The following is a 27066-nucleotide window of genomic DNA, read 5'->3' as shown; positions in this document are numbered from 1 at the left end:
TTCACTGACACACACACACACACACACACACACACACACGCACGCACACACACACACACGCACCATGCAGTGAGACACACAGGAGCAGTGGGCTGCATTCAAGCGCCCGGGGAGCATAATGGGGGGGTTAAGTGCCTTGCTCAAGGGCACATTGGCCGGCTAACGGAGGGGAGGAGTGAAGGAGGTGCCATCTTGGAAAGTGGGATGAAGTTTTTTGACCTGAGTCCAGTTCATGAACAGATTTCTACCAGGATCCGACTACTTCAGATGCTTTAGTCTTTGACGATGGCCACCGTGTCAGATGTACGATTACAGAAACTCTGCCGTGCGGTGGTCAGGTGACTGGCAACACGATCACGCCGGCGGGTGAAGCAGCTGTCAAATAAACTGTGTGTGATGCTGGTGGTAAAAAAAAAAAAAAAAAAAAAACAGCTGGATGAGCGATAACATTACAAAGAAATGCAAGAGGCGGCGTGAACTGCAGCCCACTCGCTCTTTACTCATTCATCTACAACTAGGACAGGTACAAGTTCACATGTGGTCATTTTATTTAGAAGAGTTATCGGTTCTACAGGGAGCGGCCTCGGCTGTGCAGCATCAAACGGGCTTCTTTAGCGTTACATCTGGAATCAGTAATGATGATCATGTTCTGACAGCACAGCTACTCGCTGATTCTCACCAACATCTGTCTTTTTGGATCCTGTCCTGGTTCTCCCTGAAGGAGAACAGGCTGAGGTACTGTTGCCACAGCTCAACAGACAGCAGCAACCTCAGCGCCCCCCCCCTCGCCATGATTACCTGACACATCTGGATACAGATAAACACCTGATACAACATCTGCATACAGAGAGAAACATCTATAAGACCTCATACAACATGTTGACACACAGCAGAGGTCAAACCAGACTCATGTGGTCTGATCCGGCATTAGAAACCCTTCAGATCAGCAACAATATGAAGGAGGTCAGAGGTCAGAGGCAGGAGATGCAGTGCTAACAGAGAAGTGAAAGACAGTATAACATGTTAGTGAACCAGGTCTGACTGCTGAGCTCAGGACTCTGACTCCACTTCAGCTTCTTCTCTATTTTTGGTTCTTCTAAATGTGTCATCTTACTTCAGCTCATCTGAACACTGAGTCACTGTGTTGCTGTAGAGGACAGCGAAGACTCATGGGAAAGCTGATGGGTCTGACCTGTCATCCAGTACTGAAACCATCAACTAGAGGGGGCCCTGTTCTGGTTCTGGTCCTCTGGGTTCAGACACAGACGCAGTATAGACGCAGGCTGCCTCGGTCCGGGGGTTTGATCCACATCACTTTGTTTGGAAGTGAACTGTTTTTGAAGAGGACTCGTACTAACAGTCTGGTCTTTGAGGAGGACAGATATTCAGTTTTTCTGGAGACGACAGGGCTGAACACTTGGAAAAGGAGGATCAGCGTCTGCTCTGGTGCAGAGAGCGACCATCTTTAAAATGAATCTATTAGAGAACTTAATGGAGTAACTGAGACCAGCATCGGTCTGCAGACTGAGACCAGCACACTTCATGGTGGGAAACCATCATCAGCCAGACGTGTGAATCACGACACCTCTGATCCACGAGGACGGAGGTTTGGTTTGATGAGCTGACGTCAACATCAGAGCCCTTCGGGGTCACATGACCACGGTGAAGCCACAGAAACCTCAGAATGGCCATGAGACATAACTGCCACAGAGCCCCATGCATGAAAGAGGAACTGACAAAAACTCACAGCAGGTCCCTGATTAGATAACCCTAACCCCCTCCCCAGACTGCAGGGCTTCACATCCTACACTCATTCGGTAAAGTTGATCTGACTTTCCTCTTCAAAACGTGTTTTATCTGCAAACTGTGAAAAACCATGTTGCTAATATGATAGCATGCTAACACCAACATTCAGGCCGATGTGGGAACTAATGACGACAGAAAACATCAGAAAGCCATAAAAAGAGCAAGATGCCGTAAAAGGTCATCACGCGTCATCACAGCGACAGGTAGGTGCTAACAGCCCAGTATTCTTTAACAGAGCCCACCTGGCTCCTTTAGCTGAGTTAGCCGTTAGCAGCTCCTGTCAGCAGTGTAAACAGAAATGTGACGCTTCAAAACATGATTCTTCGGTTCTTCTCTGATATCTACGTGGATTTCTGGATGTTTATCTGATTGGCCATCAGAGATCAGAATCTCGACAGGAAGTGATGTCAGACTGGACGGTGTCAACACGTGTTCTCGGGTCACAGAGGAGTAACTACGGCGACCCGCAACGTGGTGAAGTTCAGCAGGAACTCCTCAAAGCCTCGATGTTTCTGACCTGGTGCTCAATTAAAGGTCAAAGTGCCTGAAAACAAGTTGAAGTTTCAGGCAAAGTCCGTCAAAGCACAAGATTTTAATTCACGTGACCAACTTCCTCTTCAACATGTCAGTTTTTTGGTAATGGAACGTGTGAACATGTTCGAGGTTTCCACCCTCTGAAACAGAAAGTTTCAAAATAAAACTTCATCTAAAAACAAATTATCAAAAGCAGAAAGTTTCAAACAAAAATAAATGAACTCTGCTTCAGTTTCACAACGAGCGAACACCTGAAGATAAAGACACAAACATTACCTGAACTGTGCTGCCTTCACTCACAGTATGACCAGAAGTATGTGGAAGACGGAGCTTCATCATCGTTAAATCATGAATGTTTGAGACAACAGTTTGTCTTGTTGCTGTCTCAACATGACACAAAGAAGATCAATAAACACGTTTTCCCAGTTTAATGTGGAAGATGAGGTCAGGTCACCTGATCCTCCACCAGTCAGACCTGATCCTCCACCAGTCAGACCTGATCCTCCACCAGTCAGACCTGATCCTCCACCAGTTAAGGCCTGATGTGGTTTCGACTGGGAACCCTCAGAGCAACTGATCACGTTAGAGCTCGGACACAACAGCACCTGGAAGAGTCACAAAGCGTCTGAAGAGCAAAGGGTTGCTGCTGGGAGCTCTGATCACCTGAGACTGGGTCACCTGAGCAAAGACCTGAAGCAGGTTGATCACAGGTGCATGAACACATGGAGGGAGCTCAGCTGTCCACATATTTTTGGCCATGTAGTGCGTCCATAGTAATTACAGTAAGATGAAGTCAGGCCTGAAGACGGCACAGTTCTGTTGGCACTTCTGGTCTAACTTCACTCAAAACAAACTTTATTTATAACTGAAAACAAAGACGGAGCGAGGAGGTGAAATCAGGTCAGAGATGGTCGAGAGACACTGGACACAGTACAGAAGGAGAGAGAGAGACAGAGAGAGAGAGAGCGAGAGACAGAGAGAGAGGGACAGAGAGAGAGAGAGAGAGCGAGAGACAGAGTGAGAGAGAGAGAGAGAGCGAGAGAGAGAGCGAGAGAGCGAGAGACAGAGAGAGAGAGAGAGCGAGAGACAGAGAGAGAGGGACAGAGAGAGAGAGAGAGAGCGAGAGAGCGAGAGACAGAGAGAGAGAGAGAGAGAGAGAGACAGACAGACAGACAGAGAGAGAGACAGAGAGAGAGAGAGAGAGAGAGGGACAGAGACAGAGTGAGAGAGAGAGAGAGAGAGAGAGGGACAGAGAGAGAGAGAGAGAGAGAGAGGGACAGAGACAGAGGGATCAGCGGCTCAGGCTCGAGAACATCTCGGTCAGAGTGGCCTGTTTGCTGCCTCTGCTGGAGGAGGGGGTGGGGGTCTTTGTAGTCTTTACAGATGAAGCAGAGGAGGGGGTGGGGGTCTTTGTAGTCTTTACAGATGAAGCAGAGGAGGGGGTGGGGGTCTTTGTAGTCTTACTGGAGGGTCTGCTGGGGGTGTCAGAGCTGCTGGGCTCTCTCCCTGCGTAGTTCTGGCGGAGGGGGTAAGCGTCCGAGGATCCTTTGCGTCTGTCGGTGGCCCTCTGCTTCTCCTCCTGGTCCAGCTCCTTCTGCAGGAGCAGCGCCAGCCTCCGGTCCTCCTCCTCCTGCTGCTGTCTTCTCAGTAGTTCCATCTCCCGCTCAGCGATGCCCTGCAGGACTGACCCTCCCACCTCCAGAGAGGAGGAGGAGGTGGTGGTGGTGGAAGAAGAGGAGGAGGAGGAGGGCAGGGAACGCCAGACTCGTTTGGTGACTGTCTCCTCCTCTTCCTCCGTCACATCCAGCTCTGAGCTCTTCCTCTTGGTGGATGAAGGTCCTCCATCTCTGGTCAGGTGACTCCCAGGGTGAAGAAGATCCTCCACAGAGGATGACAGAGCAGATGGATGGAGTTCTGGGGGCTCAGGTCTGTCACCATAATAATCCAGGTGAGGGAGGGGACGCTCGTCCTGCAGCTTCACCTGAGACAGGAGGATGTTCTCCTGAAACAGGAAGTTCAACAGTTGGATTTAGTTCTTCCAGATCAAACTTTGTCTCTCAACCTAAAGAAACACTTCAACATTCAGGGAGCTCCTCTTCCTCTCTGAGAGTTCAGGGAGCTCCTCTTCCTCTCTGAGAGTTCAGGGAGCTCCTCTTCCTCTCTGAGAGTTCAGGGAACTCCTCTTCCTCTCTGAGAGTTCAGAGAGCTCCTCTTCCTCTCTGAGAGTCAGATTAGCTTTGCTTAGTTTAGCGTACAGACTGGAAGCAGCTAGCCTGCTTCTGTCCAAAGGACACAGTCCCAGCTGATGGACATGTTTGATATCTGTTTGGAGGTTTTGTGAGAGACTCTTTGATTGGCTGCACTGGTGTGCTGGTACTGGGGAGTGTCTGCAGCCGATTGGTCCAAACACAACATCAGTTTGTGTTTGTTAATAAAGTGCACTGCGCCGCTTCATAATTTTATAGAAAAATGTCAACTTTTCAAATAAGCAAGTGTGAAAGCTTGAGACCAAGCTAACAGAAGGATCTGTGAGATTAGAGAAGGTGAGATTCCAACGTGGGCTGGGCCACAAGGGACGCCAGGAGTCCATCCACTATAAGACTGTACAGAGACATTATTTTACTCCACTGAAATTGTGTAAAATGGGATTAACTCGGGATAATAAATGCTGGAAATGGGCACGTCCCTTCAGGACATCTGGAAGGTGGTCCTGAAAAACCTCGAGGGATGGCTTAAACCACCTCTACCAGAATCCCCACAACGAGTTTTGCTGCCGGAAGCTTTGATGCCACCAGGCCTCAGCGAAGCAGAGCTCCGGCCGGCAGGAAGTGGGTTTATTGTTGCTCATACTACTCTACTGGCAGAGCCCACATGAAGCAGAAGTTGTGGTTTAAACTCATGACAGAGAGGGTTAATAATATTCAGAGGAAGACGAGTCAGGTGTGGACGTCTTCATGGACGACATAAAGGATGTAACCCCATAGAGGGGGTCGAGGCGTGGTGGGAAGGACAGGTAATGTTAGGCCTGTCATTGTGTCAATGTATGCTTTGAATGTGTATGAATCATGAGGGGTGCCAGGGGTGGGGGCTGCCTTTAAAACGCACAGCTTTTCTCAGTTTATTGTCACCATTTCACCTTTCTGTAGTCAAACATTATTTCACTTCAGGTGTTCAGACTTTGGTTTGGGGGCCAGGGAGGGAAGAAAGGAGGTTTGTGAAGTGAGAACTGAATCTATCTTTAACAAAAGAATGATCATTCATAAAGTCAAATGAAAGGAAATCTGACAGGTGGACTCGTTCTCTGCTGTAAATCACATGAAACACACCTTGTTGGCTGTAAAGCTGGAGGCGGAGCTACAGCCTGGGGAGCTGGTTTTAGACAGACGAGGACACAAGAACCTGAAACACACAGAAATCACACCATCATCATCATCGTCATCATCATCATCGTCATCGTCATCGTCATCGTCATCATCATCATCGTCATCGTCATCATCATCATCATCGTCGTCATCATCATCGTTGTCATCATCATCATCATCATCATCATCATCACCGTCATCGTCATCGTCATCATCATCATCATCATCATCATCATCATCGTTGTCGTCATCATCAACTGTCCTGTGGTCTGATGAGTCAACATTTTAAACTTTTTTGGAAATCGTTGCTTCCTCTGGACTGAAGAGGAGGGACCATCCAGCTTTCTGGACTGAAGAGGAGGGACCATCCAGCCTTCTGGACTGAAGAGGAGGGACCATCCAGCCTTCTGGACTGAAGAGGACAGGGACCATCCAGCCTTCTGGATGAAGAGGAGGGACCATCCGGCCTTCTGGCTGTGACCACACAGCCAGCATCCGTGACGGCACAGAGGAGCAACACGCTGCCAAGGAGACAACGTCTTTGTTTTTTCAGCGAGATGATGCTAAACCACATTGTGCTCCGTAGTCAGACAGTCCCGTGTGCCCGATACAATTTACCCCTCGAAGCTCATGGACCCCTTATTCATACTGGTCTTCAAGAATTCTGTCCAGTCGTTTCACTGAAACAAGGCAGCGTTTGACTTTAATTAACACATATAATAACACATTTCCAGGAAATATCGACCTACTTCTCGATCTGTCCTGCGCCGACTTCCTTCTTCTTCTTGGCTGGAGTGAGGGCAACAGAACGAGGGTTCTCCTGAGAGACGGCGGCAGAGTTCTGCAGGAGAAAGAAAAATCAGGACTCTTAGCATAGCTTTTTAATTACAAGAGCGTTTTGGTCCAAACATTTACTGAGCAGTGAGACAGACAGACTTGTGTTAGGTGGATGTTAGGTTCACAGCCTGACCTGCTGCGTGTAAATGACACGATTAGTCTTATTCATCGTGACTGTTTCCATGTGATTATCGCCCATGTTCATTTTCAGAGACGAGGCTGTTCTTGGCAACATTTATGGAGCGAGACACTGTAACCTTTATCATACAATTACCTCCGAATGACCACTTCCTGCTGAGCACTTCCTCTGCTCTCTGTATGTAAACAGAACAGTATTTAGGACTGCACTGGCCCTGAGGCGTCAGTCAGATCACACAGGACAGGATGGAGCATTAACTGTTTATCCTGCACAAAGCACAGCAGTGCAGGAGACCCAGTTCTGGTGCATATCAGAAGGTCAGTGTGTGGAGCAGACACACATCAGGCTGATAATAAGTACCAACAAGGTGTTGGTGATAATATGAACAGGTCACACACTCGAAGCACTGAGCTACTCTTCTCTTTCTTCTCTGTTTGAGATGTTTGTTACAAGCAGATGAGCTTTGTTTGACAAAAGGCTGCAGAACAAAACAGGACATAGGACATCCTACATCAGACAGACAAGTCTCTATGACCAATCAGTGGTCTGCAATGTTTGTACCGCCTCAGTGTGCTCGCTGCCTCAACAGAGAGGTCAAAAAACGGGACAGCACGGTGTACGGTTGTATTGGTACCACCCACAATGTCCGACAACAGTAATGCAAAGAGAACCGGTCTAATGTGTCACAAACTGAACTGAACTGATCGGACCGCATGGTGGCTCTGGAGTCTGACCAGTACTGAAACTAAACATGTAGTCTGTCCTGACGGGGGCGAGAGAAAGAAGCTCATGGTCAGTAAAATCTACCAGGTTCATCCTCTGAAGAGCAGGAAGGAGATGACGACATTTAATTTAATCGCTGGTGACAAAAAGACGAGGTCTGAGCCTGGTGCCAGGACAAAAACCTTCATCTCAATGTCACCAAAACAAAGGTGCTAACTGTGGAAGACAGGAAGTGACAGAGAGAAGAACACGCCCCATCGCCACCAACTGGACCACAGTGGAGGCAGCTTCAGCTTCATGTCCCTCTGGCTTCATGTCAATGATCTGGACTCACGTCCCAGAGACGGCTGCTCTTCCTCTGCAGGCTGAGGACGTTCAACATGAACTCCAGGATACTCTGCAGCTTCTACAGCTGCACCACTGACAGAGCCCTGCATGGCTGCTCACTGCCTGCAACAACAGACTGAGGGTGGGGGAAACTAGGGAAACTGGTGCCGATCATCTATGAGCAGTACTGGTGGAAACATGGCCGACACGATCCTATTTGTGTCTTGTTTTTGCAGCTGGCAGTATTACAGGCCAGTTTGACTGCTTTGTAGTGTACTGGGACCCTGTAATCTGAGTGTGGAGGCAGACGGACGCAGAACCTACAGAGTACCTACAAAGTCAATACAACAGGTACTGGTTTGCTAGTTGCTCATAAATAATAATGTAGTATTGTTTTACATGTGGTTAAATGTTGATATACATGTCAAAAATGTTAACGTCTGGACTGTTTCATGTCTTATGAATCTAAGACATGGAACAGTGCGGACGTTAAAATGTAATTTTAAATTTACGAAGAATTAAGAATTTCATTGCCAACGACTGCTTCACTGTGACTGTTGCACACAAAGACCTGAAACCTGAAACTAGTCAAAACATTCAGGACGGAGAAACTCTAACCAGCTGGTTGCTGAGCAGTCTAGCGAGCCTCTCGTCATCTTCGCGCCTCCTCCTGTCCTCCTGCAGCAACTCCTCCTCCTCGGCCAGCAGCCTCTGGATGTACTCCTCACTGGCCCTCCTCTCCTCCTCGTCGAGGGCTCGCTTCTCCTCCGTCAGCTGACGACACAAACAAGGAGCACGTTTGTCTCGGTTCCTGCTCGGAAACACAGGCCGGGCTAACGTTTGCTCGGACATTCGGTCTCTCAGTTAGCAGCTTCTCGTGGTCAGCTGTCACTTTCACCGCTTCAAACACCGTCAATGATTACATCAGCTGAACGTCACTGACATTACAGCCAGGACTTAATGTTCAACAGGCCAAAGTGTTGTCTGGCTCAGGTGTGTCTGCAGCCATCATTCATTCATTTCAGATCAATAACTGTCGTGGATCAGCTTTGTTGTCTGGATCAAGTGTTTCATTCATCAGACACTCCTCACAATGAGAAGTCTCAAAGATCGACTCATTCATAACTTTTAAATGTTGAGCCTAATTACACGAGTGAGATATTAAAAGGGACAGTTTGATTTAAATTGTGTGTGTGTGTGTGTGTGTGTGTGTGTGTGTATCATCATATCAATCAGCCATCATTAGTACGATGATTGTTACGAAGGGACAGAACTTACTTTGGTGACCTGGTCTTCGTATTCCTGCCTCAACTCTCCTGGTTGACTGACTCTGGGAAAACACACCGAGACTGCACACACACACACACACACACACACACACACACACACACACACACACACACACACACACACTGAGGTTTTCAGAGGTCTGAACACAGATCATTGAGTTATCAGGTTTTCTGGGACCATGAAGCTCACTTAAACCAGGGGACAGATCACCATGGTAACTTCTGCTATAGAAGATCAACAGCCCGACTACTGACCAATCAGATCATTGGAAACATGGTGACGTCACTCCATGGCAGCACGGTCAGTGGTCGGCGCTGTGGCCTTACATAAAGAAGAGACTGAGGACCGGCTGGATCGGGGTCTTTCTGTGTGGAGTCAACACGTTGTCCCTATGTCTGTCTATCAGGGTCCTGGACGAGGTCTGTGGCTCAGAGCTGCAGCTATTCCCAGACTTGGGATGGGTTAAATGCAGAGATATTGTCTAGTGTGGCCCGGCAGTATAATGTTTATTCGTATTTCGAGAACATAATCTGGGCGACTGCCACAACAATCACAGCTGATCAATAACCTCAGAGCGAGCAGAACCAGACACGATCAGGATCACTGATGCTGGACTCACGGGAAACACACAAAGTTCAACTCATTTCCTGATACAGGTCGACTCTTGCAAATTAAGAGTATTATGGGATGTCGTACCTCCCGGGTCGTCCTCTGCGACGACGTCCTGCCCGCTGAGGCGGCGCTGACACTGCAGAGGGAAGGAGGTCTGGATCTGCGTCCACAGCTGCTGGTTGACCAGCGTGTTGTTCCTGCTGTTCAGTCGGGCCCAGGTGGAAACTCTCTTCCTGCACAGCGGACAGCACAGCGTGGCTTTATCCACCGACTCCAGGAAACAGCCCTGGCAAAACATGGAGCACTTCAACACCAACGTTCAGGAAGTCCTGCCCTGTACAGCTGTTTGTTTTCACCTGTCCACAGGTAACACCCACACAGCACTGTCTGAAGCTCCTAATGTTGTCCAGAAAACTCCTTCCTTCACATCAGCTGGTCTTACTAACAGACACAAAGACACCAGAACAACTGAGGCTTTCCTCCAACAGAAGAATCTAAATGCACCTTCTGTTTCTTCTAGTAAGAAACATTCAAACAGCCTGAGAGGTTTCACTTCTACGAGAGCTCCTGCTAACTGACACAGTCCATCCTGCCTGTCGACTGCCTGTGAGTACTGAGTGTCAGGCAGGCAGCACATCACCAATATTTAGCTCCTTTACTCTGTGTTTACTGCACATCATGTTGATTCAAATAGTATTTATACATTTCTCTGTGTTGTTAATGCATTTATTTATCTTATGATGTGTGTTGTAGTTTAATGTGATAGTTTGAAGACAAGGTAAAACCACGAGGCAGCGGCATGTTCACCAAACACAGAAAGATTTAAGATTACACTGAGGCCAACAGTAAACAGCAACCTGAACCCAACACACGCACGCACGCACGCACAAACGCAAGATTCAAGATGCCTTTATTGTCATTGAGCATGTCGACAAAATTTGCATTGATAATAAGAAACATAAGAAAGATAATAAAAAATATAATAAAGATAAGACAATAAAATCAACATGCACTAAAAATATGCAAAAATGCAATAAAAATTATACCAGAAATGAAAATATACTAAGACAATAAAAATATACTAAAACAAGAAACAATAAAATGTACCAACAGCAGCTGAAATATAATAAAATGTATAAACTGAGTGCAGCTGACAGGTAAGTGTGTGTGAACTTAAATGTTCAGTACACAGAAGGTGCAGGTGGAGGTGGAGGTGAAGGTGTAAAGTGCGGTGTTCAGTGGTTCACAGTTCTCACAGTCTCTCACTCCAGTGGGGGGCTGCTGGGGGTGATAGCTCTGACAGCTCTGGGGAAGAAGCTGTCCCTCAGTCTGTTGGTGGGGGTGCTTTCCTGATGGAGGAGGTACAAACAGTCTGTGGCCCGGATGGCTGGGGTCCGTGGCGATGGATCTCGCCCTCTTCCTGACCCGGCCTTCATATATAGAGTCTAGGTCAGGGAGGGGGCGGCCCACGATGCCCTGTGCAGTTTTAACCCCCCGTGCCAGTTGTTTCCTCTCCTGTGCCGTGCAGCTGCCAGACCACACTGTCACACTGAGGCAGAGGATGCTTTCAGTCGTGGTCCTGTAGAAACTGACGAGCAACCGAGAGGAGAGTCCAGCCCAGCCCGGACGGCAGCACAGTCGTGAGTAAACAGGGTGAAGAGGGCTGGGCTGAGCACACAACCCTGTGGCGTGCCCGTGCTGAGGACCAGAGGGGATGATGTGATGTTCCCTATTCTCACCACCTGAGGCCTGTTGGTGAGAAAGTCTCTGATCCAGTGGCACAGAGACGCAGGCAGACCCACCGTGTGTAGCTTCAGCGCCAGCTTGTCAAGGATGACGGTGTTAAAGGCTGAGCTAAAGTCTACAAATAGCATCCTGACGTAGGTGTTGGGCTGCTGCAGGTGGGTCAGGGCTGTGTGCAGGGTGATGGAGACAGCATCCTCTGTGGACCGATTGCCTCTGTAGTGAACTGAAGGCTGTCGAGGTCCGAGGGGATGAAGCCTCTAATGTACCTGAGAATAATCCGCTCAAAGCACTTCATGATTACCGGGGTCAGAGCAACAGGCCGGTAGTCATTCAGGCAGGTGATGGATGTCTTCTTCGGTACCGGAATAATGGTGGAGGACTTGAGGCACTCAGGAACCGTAGACAGCTGCAGGGACAGGTTGAAGATGTCCAGGAACACTCCTGCTAGCTGGTCAGCGCATGTCCTCAAAGTCTGGCCTGACACCTTATCCGGTCCTGCAGCTCTGCGGGTGTTGATCCTCCTCAGGGTGGATGACACCTGGTGCTGCTGCAGGACGAGGGGCTGGTTCTGCTCCTCCAGCCGGGGGAGGTGTGTGACTTCTCTGCTGCCTGATGTGTCGAAGCGGGCAAAGAAGCTGTTTAAGGTGTCAGGCAGGGTGGGGTCGTGACTGGCGAGCTGAGTGTTAGGCTTGTAGTCCGTCATGGTTCTGATGCCTCTCCACATGTTCTGGGGGTTGTTGTTATTGAAGCGATCTTCAGTTTTGTCTTTGTACCGGAGCTTGGCCTGCTTGATTCCTTTCTTCAGCTCTGCTCGAGCCCTGCTATAAGCCAGCCTTTCTCCAGATCTGTAGGCAGTATCCCGGGCTTTCAGCAGGGACCGCACTGTGCTGTCCAGCCATGGTTTCTGGTTGGGAAACACTGTGATGGTCTAACAGGGAGGACAGCATCAGTGCAGAACTGAACATAAGACAATACAGATGATGTGTACTCCTCCAGGTCTGCCTCTTCTCTGAACACAGTCCAGTCTGTCAGCTCGAAGCAGTCCTGAAGTGCAGAGGAGGCCTCCTCAGTCCATATCTGTCCTGTCCTGGTGGTCTCAGTCCATATCTGTACTGTCCTGGTGGTCGGCTTTGTTCTGCAGGCCAGAGGCTTGTAGGCAGGAATGAGTTTCACTGAGATGTGGTCTGACATGCCCAGGTGTGGAGCTGCTGCAGCCTTGTAAGCAGCAGGGATGTTGCAGTAAACCTGATCCAAAATGTTACTGTCTCTGGTAGGAAACTTTATGTACTTGTGAAATTTGGGAAACACCGCCTTCAGTCCCCCGCCACAATCACAGCCACTGTGTGTGTGTGTGTGTGTGTGTGTGTGTGTGTGTGTGTGTGTTACCTTGCAGAAGGTGTGTGTGCATGGCAGTGTCACCGGCTCCATGAATATCTCCAGACACACCGGACAACGGCACTCATCCAGAGACAGCACTCCTCTGTTTGACACTGGTGCCATCTTCCTCTTCTTCCTCCTCCTCCTCCTAATCAGCTTCTTCTTCTATGCTTGGTCACAGCTCTGCTGGGAGGACTGAAGACTCATCAGATCAGCCTGGAGGAGAAACCACAGTTGTCAGAGATGTACCATAAAACTGGATCAGTTGGTTAGTGCTCGGTTTGCACTTCGAGCCACAGCCTAACGACATGTTTGCTCGTCTCAGCTTTGTTTCATGGATTACCTTAATTTTGTCAGGGTTATTGAGAGAATTGGCATGATTAAATTAATAGAAAAGACATGTATGTATATTGTATTCGGTTTCCTGATTTAGATTCTGGCAGAGTGATGTGATGTATATTTGTCAGTGTTCAAGTGTCCAACTGTTGAGGTGGAGATTAAAGTGGACCCAGTGATGAAGTTCTCGTTTATAGTCAGCACTTAGAGATAAAGTGATTGATGGACACTGCGTAGTCTGTAAAATGTTCTTTTGGCACTGATTAACTGGTCAACCTTTTAATATCACAGCTGAAATCCCACTGATCATGAACTCGGCATGGTTTCTGCTGTTGTCCAGGTGTGGTCCACACCTGGGCCCACTCACTGGAGACAGCTGTCACAAGGTGACCAGTTCACTCAAGTGTGAGTAAAAACAGTTGTCAGTGCCGTTTGTTAAAGGTCCAGTCAGGCGGATTTCTGATGCTCTATTGGCAGAAATGCAACAAATATTCATAAGTATGTTTCCATCAGAGTAGAATCAGCTGAAAATGAGAATCACTGGTTTTCTGTTACCTGAGAAGGAGTCTTTATATCTACAGAGGGACCAGGTCCTGCAGGGTTTCTACAGGAGCCCAGAACGGACAAACCCAACACTGACTCAACAGAGACACTCAGATTTTAAGTGGCCAACATAGTAGAACTGAGCTGAACTGAGCCTGAGCCGAGCTGAGCTAGAAGTCACTAAATCCTACGTGATTCTTCTTTAAAAGTGATGTGAGGTGATGCGGATTTACATCTGTGATAAACAACTTTCAGTCATGTATCATCGATATAGTCTTGATTTAGAGAAGAAATACTGATTGAGTTTACTCAAGTGTGAAAACTGTGCTGGAAACTTCATCATTCATTTGCAGGCAGTCTCTCTGTGATCTGACCACAGAACAAACCTGAAGCCTCAAACTCAGGCAGCAAACCGTTCAGTGAAGCAGGAAGAAGCAGCTCAAAATACTCAATTAATCAAAGCAGAGTACTCCCAATGAATGTGAAAAAGTACAAAGATACCGGGAAGCGATCTTCGACTAAAAATATATTCCCAAAACTTTATAAGATAAGATAAGATAAAACTTTATTTATCCCCAGCCGGGGAAATCTGGGAATCAGTGCAGCGTCTCTTGGTGTAAATACTGACAGTGTACTGATTACACTTTGATAACTACTACTTACTTTAATCTGTTGCTTTACCAAAACCATGTCAGACCAGCTGTTAAACTTAGTTAAAAGTGGTCATAAATAGTTTAGCTGGTTGTTGAATCCTGCCTTCAGTCACAGTACGAAAGTTCAGCTAGCTCCTCGCGTTAGCTAGCCATACTATCTTTTAAACGTTACAGGGCAGGTTACCACCTCACCTGAAGTCCATCCTCAGCATGTGAACAGGAACAGTTCAGGGCACAGATTAACGGTGTTACTGTGAAACTAACCTGAGCTCTGTTCACCTGAACGTTTGAGGCTTCGCTTGATGCTAAAGCTAGCTTCCCCACAAAAACAAGCCGAGTTAGCGCTAGCGCTAACAGACCTCAGTCAACCACAGCAGGCCGGTGTGTCAGTGTTGTGAGCAGCTAAAAGGCAGCAGGTCCTGTTAAAGTCCACAAACACGGTGAGCTCATACCGACAAAGCGGAGCTTCATCGTCACCGCAGCTTTCGGGCCCGACGAAGCCTCAACGGCGACTCACGAGAGAAAACTGTTAGCGCCAAGCATCCGCGCGAAGCCACTGTTGACACAGTGCGCAAGCGCAAACGGTGTGTGCTGCCTTCCAGGATCATCGGTAATTACACCTCCAGTCCAGAAAAACAAACCACCTGGAAGTATTCAGGTTGTTTAAAAATTACATGTCAAAGTCCCGCATTAAAAGTAAGAAGTAGTATCAGTGAAATGTACCTGAAGTATGGAAGTAAAAGTACTTGTTATGCAGAACGCCCCTTTCAGAATATTAAGCTATTATTTTTGTAACATTATATATTATTGGACTGTTATTACAGAGCAGTGATGTTTAAGTAGCATAGTGATGTTGGTCAGTGTGGACTCAAATCATTCATTCATACATTTCTAACAGCTGTGGCTGCTCAGAATAAAGAGGAAGTAATACCTGATGTACACACTCAGCACTGCGCTGAATGCACTTATATAAACCTTTGACTTCTCCAGTGCTTTCAACACGATCCAGCCGTCACTGCTGAGGGGGGAGCTGGAAGGAGCCGGAGTAGACTGTCACCTGGCTGCATGGACCATGGACTACCTCACCGACAGACCACAGCATGTGAGGCTTCAGAACTGTGTGTGGCAGTCTGCAGCACCGGGGCTCCACAGGGTCCTGTCCTCTCCCCTTTCCTCTTCACCCTCTACACATCAGACTGTGGGAGTATGGCTCCATATTCAGACTGTCTTTTGCACTGCTGTATGGTTTTTTTTTTTCATACACAAATTACTTTGCAATAATTACTTTCTTTATTCACCCTCTTTGAGTACTCTACCTATCAATACATACTGGTTTTCTACTGTGACATTGTGTGTGTGTGTGTGTGTGTGTGTGTGTGTATATATACATATATATCCATGGCATTTTTGTCATTATATTTTTATGGCAATTCTTCTTGTAGTTCTTTCTTTTATATGGTCATTTGTATAAATGTACATATATATATATATATATATAGTCAGTTTTCATTTTGTATTTCTCTATTTCTGATGCTGTAATACCCAAATTTCCCCAGCTGGGGATTAATAAAGTCTCCTATATTTAATAGCTGTTCAATGTTACAACAGACAGGATTTGCACTGTTTGATATCTTTATGCAGAACAAAAACATTAAATATCTTGTAAAAACTGGGATTTTTTTTTAATTCACACTCTTCCTCAGATGAGGAGGAGCCACTCTCAGCTGGAGAACATGAAAACATTGTGACTGGAGCTGAAACTGCTGAGAAAACAGAAATATTAGGAGGTAAATCTTGAGGAAATGTCCACATTCCTCTTCAGTGAAATGTTGATCGACTTCGTGTTATTAACGTGGTAACGATGAAGCAGCAGCCTGTCGTCAGCAGTACTCAGCAGTACTCAGCAGTACTCAGCAGTACTCAGCAGTACTCAGCCTTTCAGTCTGCCTCTAACCTCTGACCACTTTCCAGCTCTGTGGACTTTCTGTGGACAAACTACTGAATCAAAGGTTCGTCTGAGTGAAGCAGCCCTTTAATGACAGAAAACCAAACAGAGCTGAACTAAAACATGTTCTAACAGACAAAGTGGGAGAAACAGATTTTTCAAAAGGAGCCGATCAGTCTGAACCGACTGACTTTATCTTCTGTTCAAGGAAACAGTTCAGAACATCCTCCCACTTACACAGAGCACAAAACAACGGCCAGAAAACACCAAAGAGCTGCTGCAGCCAGTCCTAAAACACACAAACGCTGTTTTTTATTCTGTTTTCCAGCTGAAATACTGATTCTGCTTTTCACAGACTTTAAAGAAATTCTTTAAATGAATAAAACAACATTTTGGGATTATTGTGTTTTACAGGAGCGAGACGAGAGGATGGATACTGACCTCATGGCGGATGGATACACTCCTTATTGACCAAGAACTAGTTCCGGATTCTTCGTTTCAGTTTGCGTGTGAATGAAACAAACAGATCTAAATGTTTTCATCGCTACATATACGTGCTCTGTCGGTTGGTGTGTTTTTGGACTTTGGGCGGAGCCGGGCTCGCCGTTTCCCCTGTTTCTAGTCATGTTAAGCTAAGCTAACCACCGACTCTGTGCTGAACTACAGACGTGTGCCTGATACTGTCTGAACAGAGAAAAAGAGGATTTCCCACGATGCTCCGTTCTGGCGCGTCACTGGTGTGTCAGGCCTTCAGTCCACGGGAAAACGTTTTTCTGTTTCCTGCGTTTGCTGCCGGACTCGAAGCTCTGGAGCTCGTCTCCGCAGCTGTGTTTCTTGAGCTGCCGGGAGTCGGAGAAGCCGCGGCCGCAGCGCTCGCAGGTGTACAGCTTCACCCCGGTGTGGATCTGCATGTGAGACTTGAGCTGGTTGGACTGCCTGAACTTCCTGCGGCACACGGTGCACTCGTAGGGTTTCTCTCCGGTGTGGACCAGCAGGTGGCGGTGGTAGTTCTGCGGCGTCCTGAACTCTTTGCCGCACTGATCGCACTTGTGAGGTTTGACTCCGGTGTGCAGGAGCTCGTGCTGCTTCAGTTGCGACATGAGCAGGAAACCTTTCTCGCAGACGCCGCAGACGTACGGCCGGTCGCCGCTGTGCTGCCTCATGTGGTACAGGTACATGTGTCGAAGGTGGAAGGACTTCCCGCAGGTGGCGCAGGTGAACTCCTTGTTCTCGGCGTGGCTCTTCTCGTGCGTCCTCAGCGTGGTGTTACTGCTGAAGCTCTTGAGGCAGATCTTACAGGCGAAGGGTTTCAGTCCGCTCGGCCGCCGTCTCCCCGGCGCCCCCGCCGCCTTCTCTCGGTCCTTGTTGTTGTGGACGAGCTGCTGGTGCTTCTGCAGCTGACAGTTGTAGAAAAACGTCTTTCCGCAGAGGTCGCACATGAACGGCTTCTCCACACCGTGAACCAGCATGTGGGTCTTCAGAGCCCACGTACCTGTGAAGCCCTCTCCACACTGATCACACCTGGGACGGGAGCAGAGGCAGCAGGATGAGTTCATCAGGGTTTAACAGTTAACATCGTCTTAATGGTTTACCTCAGAGGTCACTCACTCCACATCGTTTACCTTTTTTATATTTAACAGGAAATAACTCAAACACAGGGGGGTTTGGAACGGGGGAGGGGTCCCTGTTTCTTGGGCTGAACTGAAGGAAGATGACTTTGGTCTTCAAAGAGTTTTATTGTTGGTTGTAGTTTTGGTGGATTTGGCTGTTTTTGCTTTAATTTATCTTTCCTGGTAAATTAAAAACAATATTTTATCAAGTCAGAAGTTCTTTAGGTCAAAAACATTCTGAACCGCCTCTGGTATCAGATCCTCTCCAGCAACGAGTCCCAAACACCTCCGGACTCCTTCCACTCTTCTGCTGATACACTCATCTCTAATTCTTTTTCCCATTATAACCCTTAACCTTCACCTTCTACAGGACCACGACTGAAAGCATCCTCTGCCTCAGTGTGACAGTGTGGTACGGCAGCCGGTGGTTAAAACTGCACAGGGCATCGTGGGCCGCCCCCTCCCTGACCTAGACTCTATATATGAAGGCTGGGTCAGGAAGAGGGCGAGATCCATCGCCACGGACCCCAGCCATCCGGGCCACAGACTGTTTGTACCTCCTCCATCAGGAAAGCGGTACAGGAACACCCGCACCCCCACCAACAGACTGAGGGACAGCTTCTTCCCCAGAGCTGTCAGAGCTATCACCCCCAGCACCCCCCCACTGGAGTGAGAGACTGTGAGGACTGTGAGCCACTGCACACCGCACTTTACACCTTCACCTTCACCTCCACCTGCACCTTCTGTGAACTCAACTTTTAGGTACATTTAAGTTCACACACATTTAACTAAATTAACTAACTGGTCAGCTGCACTCAGTATAAACATTTTAGTATAGATAAGCTGCTGCTGGTTCATTTCACTGGTAGATTTATTGTTTATTGTTTAGTATATTTTCATTCTGGTATATTTTTAATTGTATTAACAAATATTTTTACTGCATGTTGGTTTATTTTATTGTAGTATCTAAATTTTATTTTATAATCTTTATCTTTCTTACTGTCTATCCATTTCAGGGTCCCGTCTCGCTCTCCGACTGAACGAGAAACAAAACCTCAACATGTTTCAGTCAGTTCATCACATTTAGTCTTCATATCAGGTTTTACACTTCCTGCCTGAATGAAGTCAACAGTCACAAACTGACCAACTATTGAGAAGCTGCAGACTGTTTCATGGCCATCACTGATTGATTATTGCCTGTTTATCTGCTGTCACTGGATGTTTGTGACCTTGTTACAGCTAACAGTCGTGGATCTCAGTGATCGTCATACGCGAGCAGATCTGCGTGAGTACCTGAACGGTTTCTCTCCGTTGTGGAGGCGCACGTGTCTCTGGAAGTTGTACTTGAGGCCGAAGCTCAGCCCGCAGGTCTGACACATGAAGGGTTTCTCTCCGGAGTGGACCACTCGGTGCTGCAGCAGTCCCATCTTACACTTGAAAGCCTTGTCGCACTCGCGGCACTTGTGCGGACGCTCGTCGGAGTGCGACCTCTTGTGGACGCGCAGGTTGCTGGCGGTGGAGAAGCTCTTCCCGCAGGTCGGGCAGGGGTACGGCCGTGCGCCGGTGTGGACGGTCTGGTGCTCGCGGAGGCTCTTCTTCCTGGTGAAGCCTTTCCCGCAGACGTCGCACATGAAGGGCTTGACCGCGGCGTGCGACACCTCGTGGTATCTGAGCGCGCCGGCCGAGGTGAAGGCGCGATCGCAGACGCCGCACTTCAGCGGCGTTTCCTCCAACCGGTGAGCCGCCTGGTGGACCCGGAGCTGCCGCGGCAGTCTGAACTTCCTGTCGCATCGGTCGCAGCGCAGCAGCTTGTCGGGGTCGTTCTCCTGAGCCTCCCTCAGCCGGTGGCTCAGCTGGTGTTTCTGCAGCGTGCTGGCCTTGTAGAAACCTTTATCGCAGGAGCTGCAGGGGAAAGGTTTGAGGTGGCAGGACACGTGCTTCCTCAGCTGGTGCTTCTGATGGAAACCTTTGTTACACAGCTCGCAGAAGAACCTCTTCTCTTTGTACAACTCCCTCCTCCTCTTCTTCTCCAGCTCCTTCTGCTCTTCCTCGCTCAGAGCTGCAGAGGAGAAAAGGTTTCACATTGAGCTGTGAACAGAGTTAGCTTTCAGCTGCAGCAGCAAACACTCTCTGAACCCAACAAAACCAACGTCTGTCCCTGTGTGTCACTGAGCTCGTGCACAGAATCTCTCATCGCCTGATGAGTTACTTAACGAAGAGCAAAGTTAATAAAAGTCTGCTCTCGATGTAGTGTTACCTGTCTCACCTGGCTGACGCCGCTCCTCGATGCTGTGTTCAACACTTTCCATCTTTATCCCTGTTTCCTGCAAACATGAGAAGTAAATCTACTGTTAGAGACTGAATCACTAATCACTTCAGTTTCAGCTTGGATAACAGAGACAGTGTGTAATTCACAGCTGATCAATGAAAACTCAACAGTTACTGTTAATGTTAATCTGCCTTCACGATCGACATCATTCACAGCAGTTAGAGGTCAGCCGGGTTGAAATAGTTTGTCGTTTTACGTCACAACTCATCCTTCCTTTGTGATGATGTCACCATTTCCTGACATTTCACTAAATGATTATTTGATTAATTGAAAAAAATCACCAGCTTACTCAATAATGTCAATAATCATTATTTGAAACCTAAAGTTCACCTCGTGTTCCAGCAAAGAGTCGCTTCGATGTTTTTAAATCGCTGTTAAGCTTCTGTCAATGAAGCTCGACACTTCCTGCTGATGTTTCACAATAAGAGCAGGAAAGGGAGAGATTCTGCCCTTTGACCCAGTGGAAGGCTTTTAATGTGAAAAATGTGCAGGAAATGTTTTAGTGACAGGAACTTAACAAAGGTCAAAAACAAAGTGGCCTCTAGAAATAATAAGTGAATGAAAACAGTTTCTCTGGTGAGGATGTGACGACAGGAAACATGGAGGAAGAACAGCAGACCAGAAGTCATGAAGCTGATAAATCCTGTCTCATATATTCAGGAAAACACTTACAACAACAGCAGCTGGTTCCCTTTCAGGTGTGGGCGGGTCTCGACTAGCTGTGGGCTCACTGGTTGGCCGATCATTAGCCACAGGATGTGATGTCACGCACGCAGAGGATCGCGCTCCATCTCCCGGTGACTCATTAGGATCTATGGATATCTGGATCATTTCGACGACCACCTCGGGCTGAAGGTCGGCGTGACTCTCAGCGGCCGGCGGAGCGGCGGCGGCGTTAGCCGCGCTTTCGTCCGATCTCTCTGCCCGTACCTGCGGGGGGGGCCCGCTCTGGCCCGCGACCGGTCCCGGGAGCGGCTGGCTGATGATGACCAGAGGGACTTGAGGGTCGTTGCTGGCTCTGCCTCTGGATTTGGCAGAGTTGAGGATGGCCATGGCTAGAGCAGCCGGGTTGGCAGCTGGTTGGTTGATGTCCAGCGAAAGGGCGGGTCCATCTGGAAGAGTCAAACAGGAAATATGTCCCACGATAAGATCACCTGTCCTTCTATTCATACCTTCCTGGGATCAAACACTAAACTCAGCTGTGAGGTTCATTCTCTGCCTGTCTCACCTGTCTGTGTCTCTCCTCACCTGTCTTTCTGTCTCTCTCCTCACCTGTCTGTCTCTCCTCACCTGTCTGTCTCTCCTCACCTGTCTGTCTGTCTCTCGTCACCTGTCTGTCTGTCTCTCCTCACCTGTCTGTCTGTCTCTCTCCTCACCTGTCTGTCTGTCTCTCTCCTCACCTGTCTGTCTGTCTCTCTCCTCACCTGTCTGTCTCTCCTCACCTGTCTGTCTCTCCTCACCTGTCTGTCTGTCTCTCTCCTCACCTGTCTGTCTCTCTCCTCACCTGTCTGTCTGTCTCTCCTCACCTGTCTGTCTCTCTCCTCAGCTCAGAGCGCCTCTGACTGTCAGCCAATCAGATTAAAGTAAAACACACCATCTGCTGCCTTGCTTTTCACCTCACTGAAACATGTTAATATTTGACCTGGACGATCATCTCATGTTCTTCTTTCATGACAGACTTGTGTTGTGACGATATGAACTTTTATTGTGCACGTCAGAGTCATGTGATGCCTAACATGATTCAGAACAGTTTTTTACCGTTCCATTACTTCATGCCATTTTAAATACATGTTGTGACACACATAATAACATTATTATTTAATAATAATAATGAAGGCATATATTAGAACCCTGCTGCAGTCTCATTAATCGATTAGTGGCTGAACATATATATTATATATTATATATTATATGTTATATGTTATATGTTATGTTATATATTATATGTTATGTTATATATTATATATTATATATTATATATTCACCGCCCTCATGATGGGCTCTGTTCTGCTCTTGTGTGACGTTTCAATATGAAACTGACCTGATGGTTTGATCCTATAAACCGTCTGTGTCCCGCTCTTATTGGCTCCACAGTTTCTCTGGACCTTGGACCTCAGTTTGGACTCCAGATGTCCCACTTTGTCCTTCAGAACATGGTTTTCCTTCACTAAGCTCGCATACAGCTCTCTGAACACCCTGCAGATTTTACGTACAGCCTCTCTGGTGGTCACATCCAGGACGGCCGTCAGCTGAGTCTGCGGAGGAAACAGGTGAAACAAACGGTGGTGAGGTTTGTCCGACGGACTCTTAATAAAGTCATCTGAAGTTGTTTCATGGCTCATTTTCTTTTGTTGCTTTACTTTCTTTTTCCAGTTCCGACAACAGTCTGACACAACGGTTTCTGTTACAAACAACAGAAGCATCCAAAACCATGTTTTCACACCAGAAAGGAAACTGATCCGGACAGAGACCACCTCTCTTCATCAGACCAAGGTCCGGTGGTCCCTGGAGGCTTCACACCTGCAATAGTGACCCTAAATCCAGGTCTCCTGTCTGTCCGTCTGTCCTCCTCCAGGTCTCCATGGTGATGACATGGTCCTGTGGTTCAGGATCATCCAGTGACACCTGAAGTTGCTCTCAGTCCTCCACTCAGGTGACACCATCGACACATATCTAATTTTTCTTCAATATTTGTATGAAATAAGATTTCTTGTGCTGATCGCTCTCCTTCTTCACATGTATTTAACCTTTAATGATGTTAAAGTAAAGTCTAACTTCCCACCTTTCTAACCAAATATCGCTTTAATCGTTAACTATGTTAGCAAAAATGGACTTGACGCCATCAAACACAAGGTGGCGCCCTTCACGATGTTGATAGCAGATTTACTTTGATGCAAGAAGAAATGTCTGAACAGCAGAACTTTCTTCATTTGGCCTTCAGAATTAAAACTTAATCGGATCTACGACACTAAGAAATTTCTAGAAAAACTAAAGAAAAACCAAAACAGCAAAGACGGAAGTGCCGGTGGGATCTTCCTCTGGAGGTGTCTAATCTCTCAGATAAACTTCAGTCCTCCTTCTTCTCAAACACAACATTTATTTGAATGTGAATATCTGTCCTCACCCGCCTCTCGTCGCTGTCTGCCCCCTCCTGTCCCAGTCTGTGTTGGAGGACAGAGACGGCAGACTCCACCGCCACCTCCATGATCAGCTCCGTCTGAGAGCAAAAAGTTTTGGTCGCCGCCGTGTCGATGTGCTCCATGAAGGCCCGCGAGACTAACGGCTGATCTCACGAGAGGAAACTAAAGTTTAAAAGGGCCCGGAGCTGTTCGTCAGGTCACCGTTCAGGTGTGTCTGTAAATGTGAGAGAAAGTCTGAAAAACAAACAATTAGGATGGTTATCTGCTGTCCTTGCATTCAACATGGCGCCCTGGTACACAGTCTACATCCGGTTCACTGACTGACCTTTCAAAGCTAAAGTGGTGCGATGTGTCGAGTCCTCCACACGACACGTGAAAAACATCCACAAACGAAGCCTCGTTACAACAGTTTGATCATCACGGTGAGATGTGACCGATTACCTTTATTTGCACGGTTTGCTGCCAAATTTCAAAGGATTACTTTGAAGGTCCTCACCGGAAGTATTAAAATGATTAATAAATGCATCCAAAGGTGAATAAAAACCTAAATCAAATAAAATGAAAATGCTTTGTCAAGGGAAAAGATAAAGGTGTTGAGTGTTCATTGTCCGCTAGTGGTCACAAGTCATAAGTATACTTCCGCTCTATGCTGACAGTTTTATTTTGAAGGCGTTCACAGCGATTTTCATGACAGCATTTTTAATCGTGTGTAAACTGCCCCCCTGTGGCCACACCGTGTAACTACATCAAAATGCCACAAAATACAACAGCAACAAAATTAAATAACAGACAAAAATAAATAAAATAACAAATGCACTAAAAATGTTCGGACAAATTAAAAGAAAATAAAATGATTAAGTAAAAATAGAGATTTGTGTGTCCGTACTATATCATATCATTTAAATAATGCTGCAGAGAATTGACGTGTTATTTGGCAAATCAAACCCTTTCTGGTTCTGGTTTTCATGAAGCCCCTACAATGAGACAATACTCGATAAACAATTTTGGAGGTGTGGACACATTAATATAAACTGATTAAATAAATACAAGCAATAGATGTCAGACTCAAGTGATGAAGACATCAGACAGAAGAGGAAGAGGATGAGGATGTCAACAGGAAGTCAAAGATCAATAGCTGAATGAATTTTTGTGTTTTATTTTATTTCCTTCTCATCTAATTGGAAGAGAATCATCCATTGACATCACTTAACAGAGAACACCAGTTTTAATGGTAAAAGTGCTGTAAAAAAATGACCAAAAACCGTGAAATCTGCAGTAATCTTGTAGTTTTTTGGGAGTCACTTGTTAATCGAGCATCATTTCTACGAGTGTCTTCAGTTCTGATGTTTTGGGGAAGCGCCTCTTCATCTTTCAAAGGTTCCTACGATAGATTTTACCATCGTTGGAGCCTTAAGGTGAAAGTAGTCATAGATACGTACTGATCTCTGTATTTTTATGTCGTCTACAGTTAAACGCCTGTGGATGTGCTCACAGTAATCTGATTACAGATCAGTTCCTCAATGTCATACCGATCATCAGAGATGTTTGATACTGATCCCCATGTTTGTGCTGATCTCGTTTCATCATCGTTGCCTCCTCAGTCGTCATGTGGTGATCATAATGACGCTGAGGGTTTGAGGGTGGAGGAGTCGGGTGGAGGCAGACTGAGAAACTTTAACAGAAAGAAATCAAAAGTCTTTGTGCTGTTTTTATTCTGAATAAAACCTTCAGATTCAGATCACGATAAGCCGTCCTCACTGCAGATTGGAATTAAACATTATTCCTGATGGTGTGATGAAGACTTCCATCTGAAGGAAGAATCCATTAAAATCCCTTTAAATGTTTGTTCTTCACACCGACTGTTTGAATTTGACGTTACACAAACTGAAGAAGTGCACTTAGTTTTAGGTCTGAATTCATTTTTCATGAAACAACAATAATAATTTTATACTGAAGGAAAAAGAATCAATCTGGGTTTGTGAACGTTGTCAGACACGATGTGTAATTGTGTGTGTGCATATTACAACATTAAATCTCCCTATGGCTTCAAGCTGATTGACAGGAATCACACAGGTTTCACCACAGTATCCCAGAATGCTTTGCTTCAGTCTTATGTTACCTTGGAGATCATGCTAGTCAATCACTTTGTTCACATCCATCCATAAATCAATACACAGCATTCATCGAGCCATTTCTTTCCACTGCCCCAAAAACTCAGACTGCCACAAGACCCACAGGTTGACTTTCACGTGACCCTCAGGTGACTGTCAGCTGACCTGCAGGTGGCTGTCAGGTGACCTGCAGGTGACCCTCAGGTGGCTGTCAGCTGACCCACAGGTTGACCCTCAGGCGACTGTCAGGTGACCTGCAGGTGGCTGTCAGCTGACCTGCAGGCGGCTGTCAGCTGACCTGCAGGTGACCCTCAGGCGGCTGTCAGCTGACCTGCAGGTGACCTTCAGGTGGCTGTCAGGTGACCTGCAGGTGACCCTCAGGCGACTGTCAGCTGACCTGCAGGTGACCTTCAGGTGGCTGTCAGGTGACCTGCAGGTGACCTTCAGGTGGCTGTCAGCTGACCTGCAGGTGACCTTCAGGTGACTGTCAGGTGACCTGCAGGTGACCTTGAGGCGACTGTCAGCTGACCTGCAGGTGACCTTCAGGTGGCTGTCAGCTGACCTACATGTGACCTTCAGGTGGCTGTCAGGTGACCTGCAGGCAACTGTCAGCTGACCGACATGTAATCTGCAGGCGACTGTCAGCTGACCGACATGTGACCTTGAGGCGACTGTCAGGTGACCGACATGTGACCTTGAGGTGGCTGTCAGGTGACCTGCAGGTGACCTGCAGATGACCTTGAGGTGGCTGTCAGGTGACCTGCAGGTGACCCTCAGGTGGCTGTCAGGTGACCTGCAGATGACCTTGAGGTGGCTGTCAGGTGACCTGCAGGTGACCCTCAGGCGGCTGTCAGGTGACCTGCAGGTGCCCTTGAGGCGGCTGTCAGGTGACCTTGAGGCAGCTGTCAGGTGACCTGCAGGTGACCTTGAGGCGGCTGTCAGCTGACCTGCAGGTGACCTTCAGGTGGCTGTCAGGTGACCTGCAGGTGACCTTGAGGCGGCTGTCAGGTGACCTTCAGGTGGCTGTCAGCTGACCTGCAGGTGACCCTCAGGTGGCTGTCAGGTGACCTGCAGGTGACCCTCAGGTGGCTGTCAGGTGACCTGCAGGTGACCTTGAGGCGGCTGTCAGGTGACCTGCAGGTGAACTCTGGAGAGTTTGTAATAATCAATGCTGGGAAATCTGATCCTTTAGGATCTTATCGAGTTGAGGAAAGTTTCAGCACTTCATTCATTCAACTCATGATGTTTCTTCGTGCTGAAGTGTTCTGAAAATAAAAAGGATATTTGAAGTTCTCCTAACTTGAAATGAATAAACTTCATACATTTCTGGTTGACATTTAAAAAGTTGCTCTGATCAGAGGTTATGGATCAGGCAGGTGTCTTCAAACTAACATTTTGTTGTTTCTATTGAAGCAGGTGAAGTCTGGTCTGTCACTGGCTAACAACAGACCGCTGGTGGTGCGCCGAGGTGGAGACTGGACCTCAGGACCTGGATCTTCAGGAGTTTAATCAGACCTGTTGTTGTCTGAGCAGACAAGCCAACGACTCTAATCAAACCACATGTTGGGTTGTCTGACAGATGAGGAAAACACTGTGACAGATTGAATCTGGAGATAAACTGCAGGAGTCCAGTCTGAGTTTTTGGG

At 47.4% G+C, this 27066-nt stretch overlaps 2 protein-coding genes across 5 annotated transcripts; both read right to left on the bottom strand.

Moving 5' to 3' along the window:
- Window positions 1-3525: 3525 nt before the first annotated feature.
- rnf168 (ring finger protein 168) lies at window positions 3526-14850 on the bottom strand. Of its 3 annotated transcripts, none has more exons than XM_041941249.1 (8): window positions 14738-14850; window positions 12763-12969; window positions 9715-9916; window positions 9007-9077; window positions 8347-8502; window positions 6452-6543; window positions 5667-5739; window positions 3526-4342 (listed from the first exon to the last, which is right to left on the bottom strand). In XM_041941249.1, the coding sequence occupies exons 2-8, from the start codon at window positions 12874-12876 to the stop codon at window positions 3632-3634; spliced, it is 1419 nt and encodes a 472-aa protein (XP_041797183.1). In that variant the 5' UTR covers window positions 12877-12969; window positions 14738-14850; the 3' UTR covers window positions 3526-3631. The 3 variants fall into 3 exon arrangements, with proteins under 3 accessions (XP_041797183.1, XP_041797184.1, XP_041797185.1); XM_041941250.1 differs by having other exon boundaries at window positions 14645-14775; XM_041941251.1 differs by lacking the exon at window positions 14738-14850 and adding an exon at window positions 14478-14582.
- A 1110-nt stretch (window positions 14851-15960) lies between these two features.
- Window positions 15961-23603, bottom strand: LOC121609259 (oocyte zinc finger protein XlCOF6-like). Of its 2 annotated transcripts, none has more exons than XM_041940843.1 (6): window positions 23294-23603; window positions 22211-22424; window positions 20842-21281; window positions 20098-20164; window positions 19134-19899; window positions 15961-17751 (listed from the first exon to the last, which is right to left on the bottom strand). In XM_041940843.1, exons 1-6 carry the CDS (start codon window positions 23429-23431, stop codon window positions 16962-16964), a joined length of 2415 nt encoding a protein of 804 aa, XP_041796777.1. In that variant the 5' UTR covers window positions 23432-23603; the 3' UTR covers window positions 15961-16961. The 2 variants fall into 2 exon arrangements, with proteins under 2 accessions (XP_041796777.1, XP_041796778.1); XM_041940844.1 differs by having other exon boundaries at window positions 20107-20164.
- Between the last annotated feature and the right edge of the window lie 3463 nt (window positions 23604-27066).

Source organism: Chelmon rostratus, chromosome 7 (genome assembly GCF_017976325.1).
Source record: "Chelmon rostratus isolate fCheRos1 chromosome 7, fCheRos1.pri, whole genome shotgun sequence".
Taxonomy (NCBI): Eukaryota; Metazoa; Chordata; class Actinopteri; order Chaetodontiformes; family Chaetodontidae; genus Chelmon; species Chelmon rostratus.
Note: the sequence above shows the minus strand (reverse complement) of the source record. Positions and strands in the feature narration are given on the sequence as shown.

Bases quoted from the DNA above. Each gene is read 5' to 3' on its own strand.
- rnf168 (XM_041941249.1), bottom strand. From the start codon at position 12,876: ATGGCACCAGTGTCAAACAGAGGAGTGCTGTCTCTGGATGAGTGCCGT. The intron at 8,503-9,006 runs GTAAGTTCTGTC...TTGTGTCGTCAG, and splicing joins ACGAAGACCAGGTCACCAAA to CTGACGGAGGAGAAGCGAGC. The intron at 4,343-5,666 runs GTGTGTTTCATG...TTCCTGTTTCAG, and splicing joins CCAGCTTTACAGCCAACAAG to GAGAACATCCTCCTGTCTCA.
- LOC121609259 (XM_041940843.1), bottom strand. From the start codon at position 23,431: ATGGAGCACATCGACACGGCGGCGACCAAAACTTTTTGCTCTCAGACG. The intron at 20,165-20,841 runs GTAAGTGTTTTC...TCATGTTTGCAG, and splicing joins GGGAACCAGCTGCTGTTGTT to GAAACAGGGATAAAGATGGA. The intron at 19,900-20,097 runs GTAACACTACAT...TCTCCTCTGCAG, and splicing joins GCGTCAGCCAGGTGAGACAG to CTCTGAGCGAGGAAGAGCAG.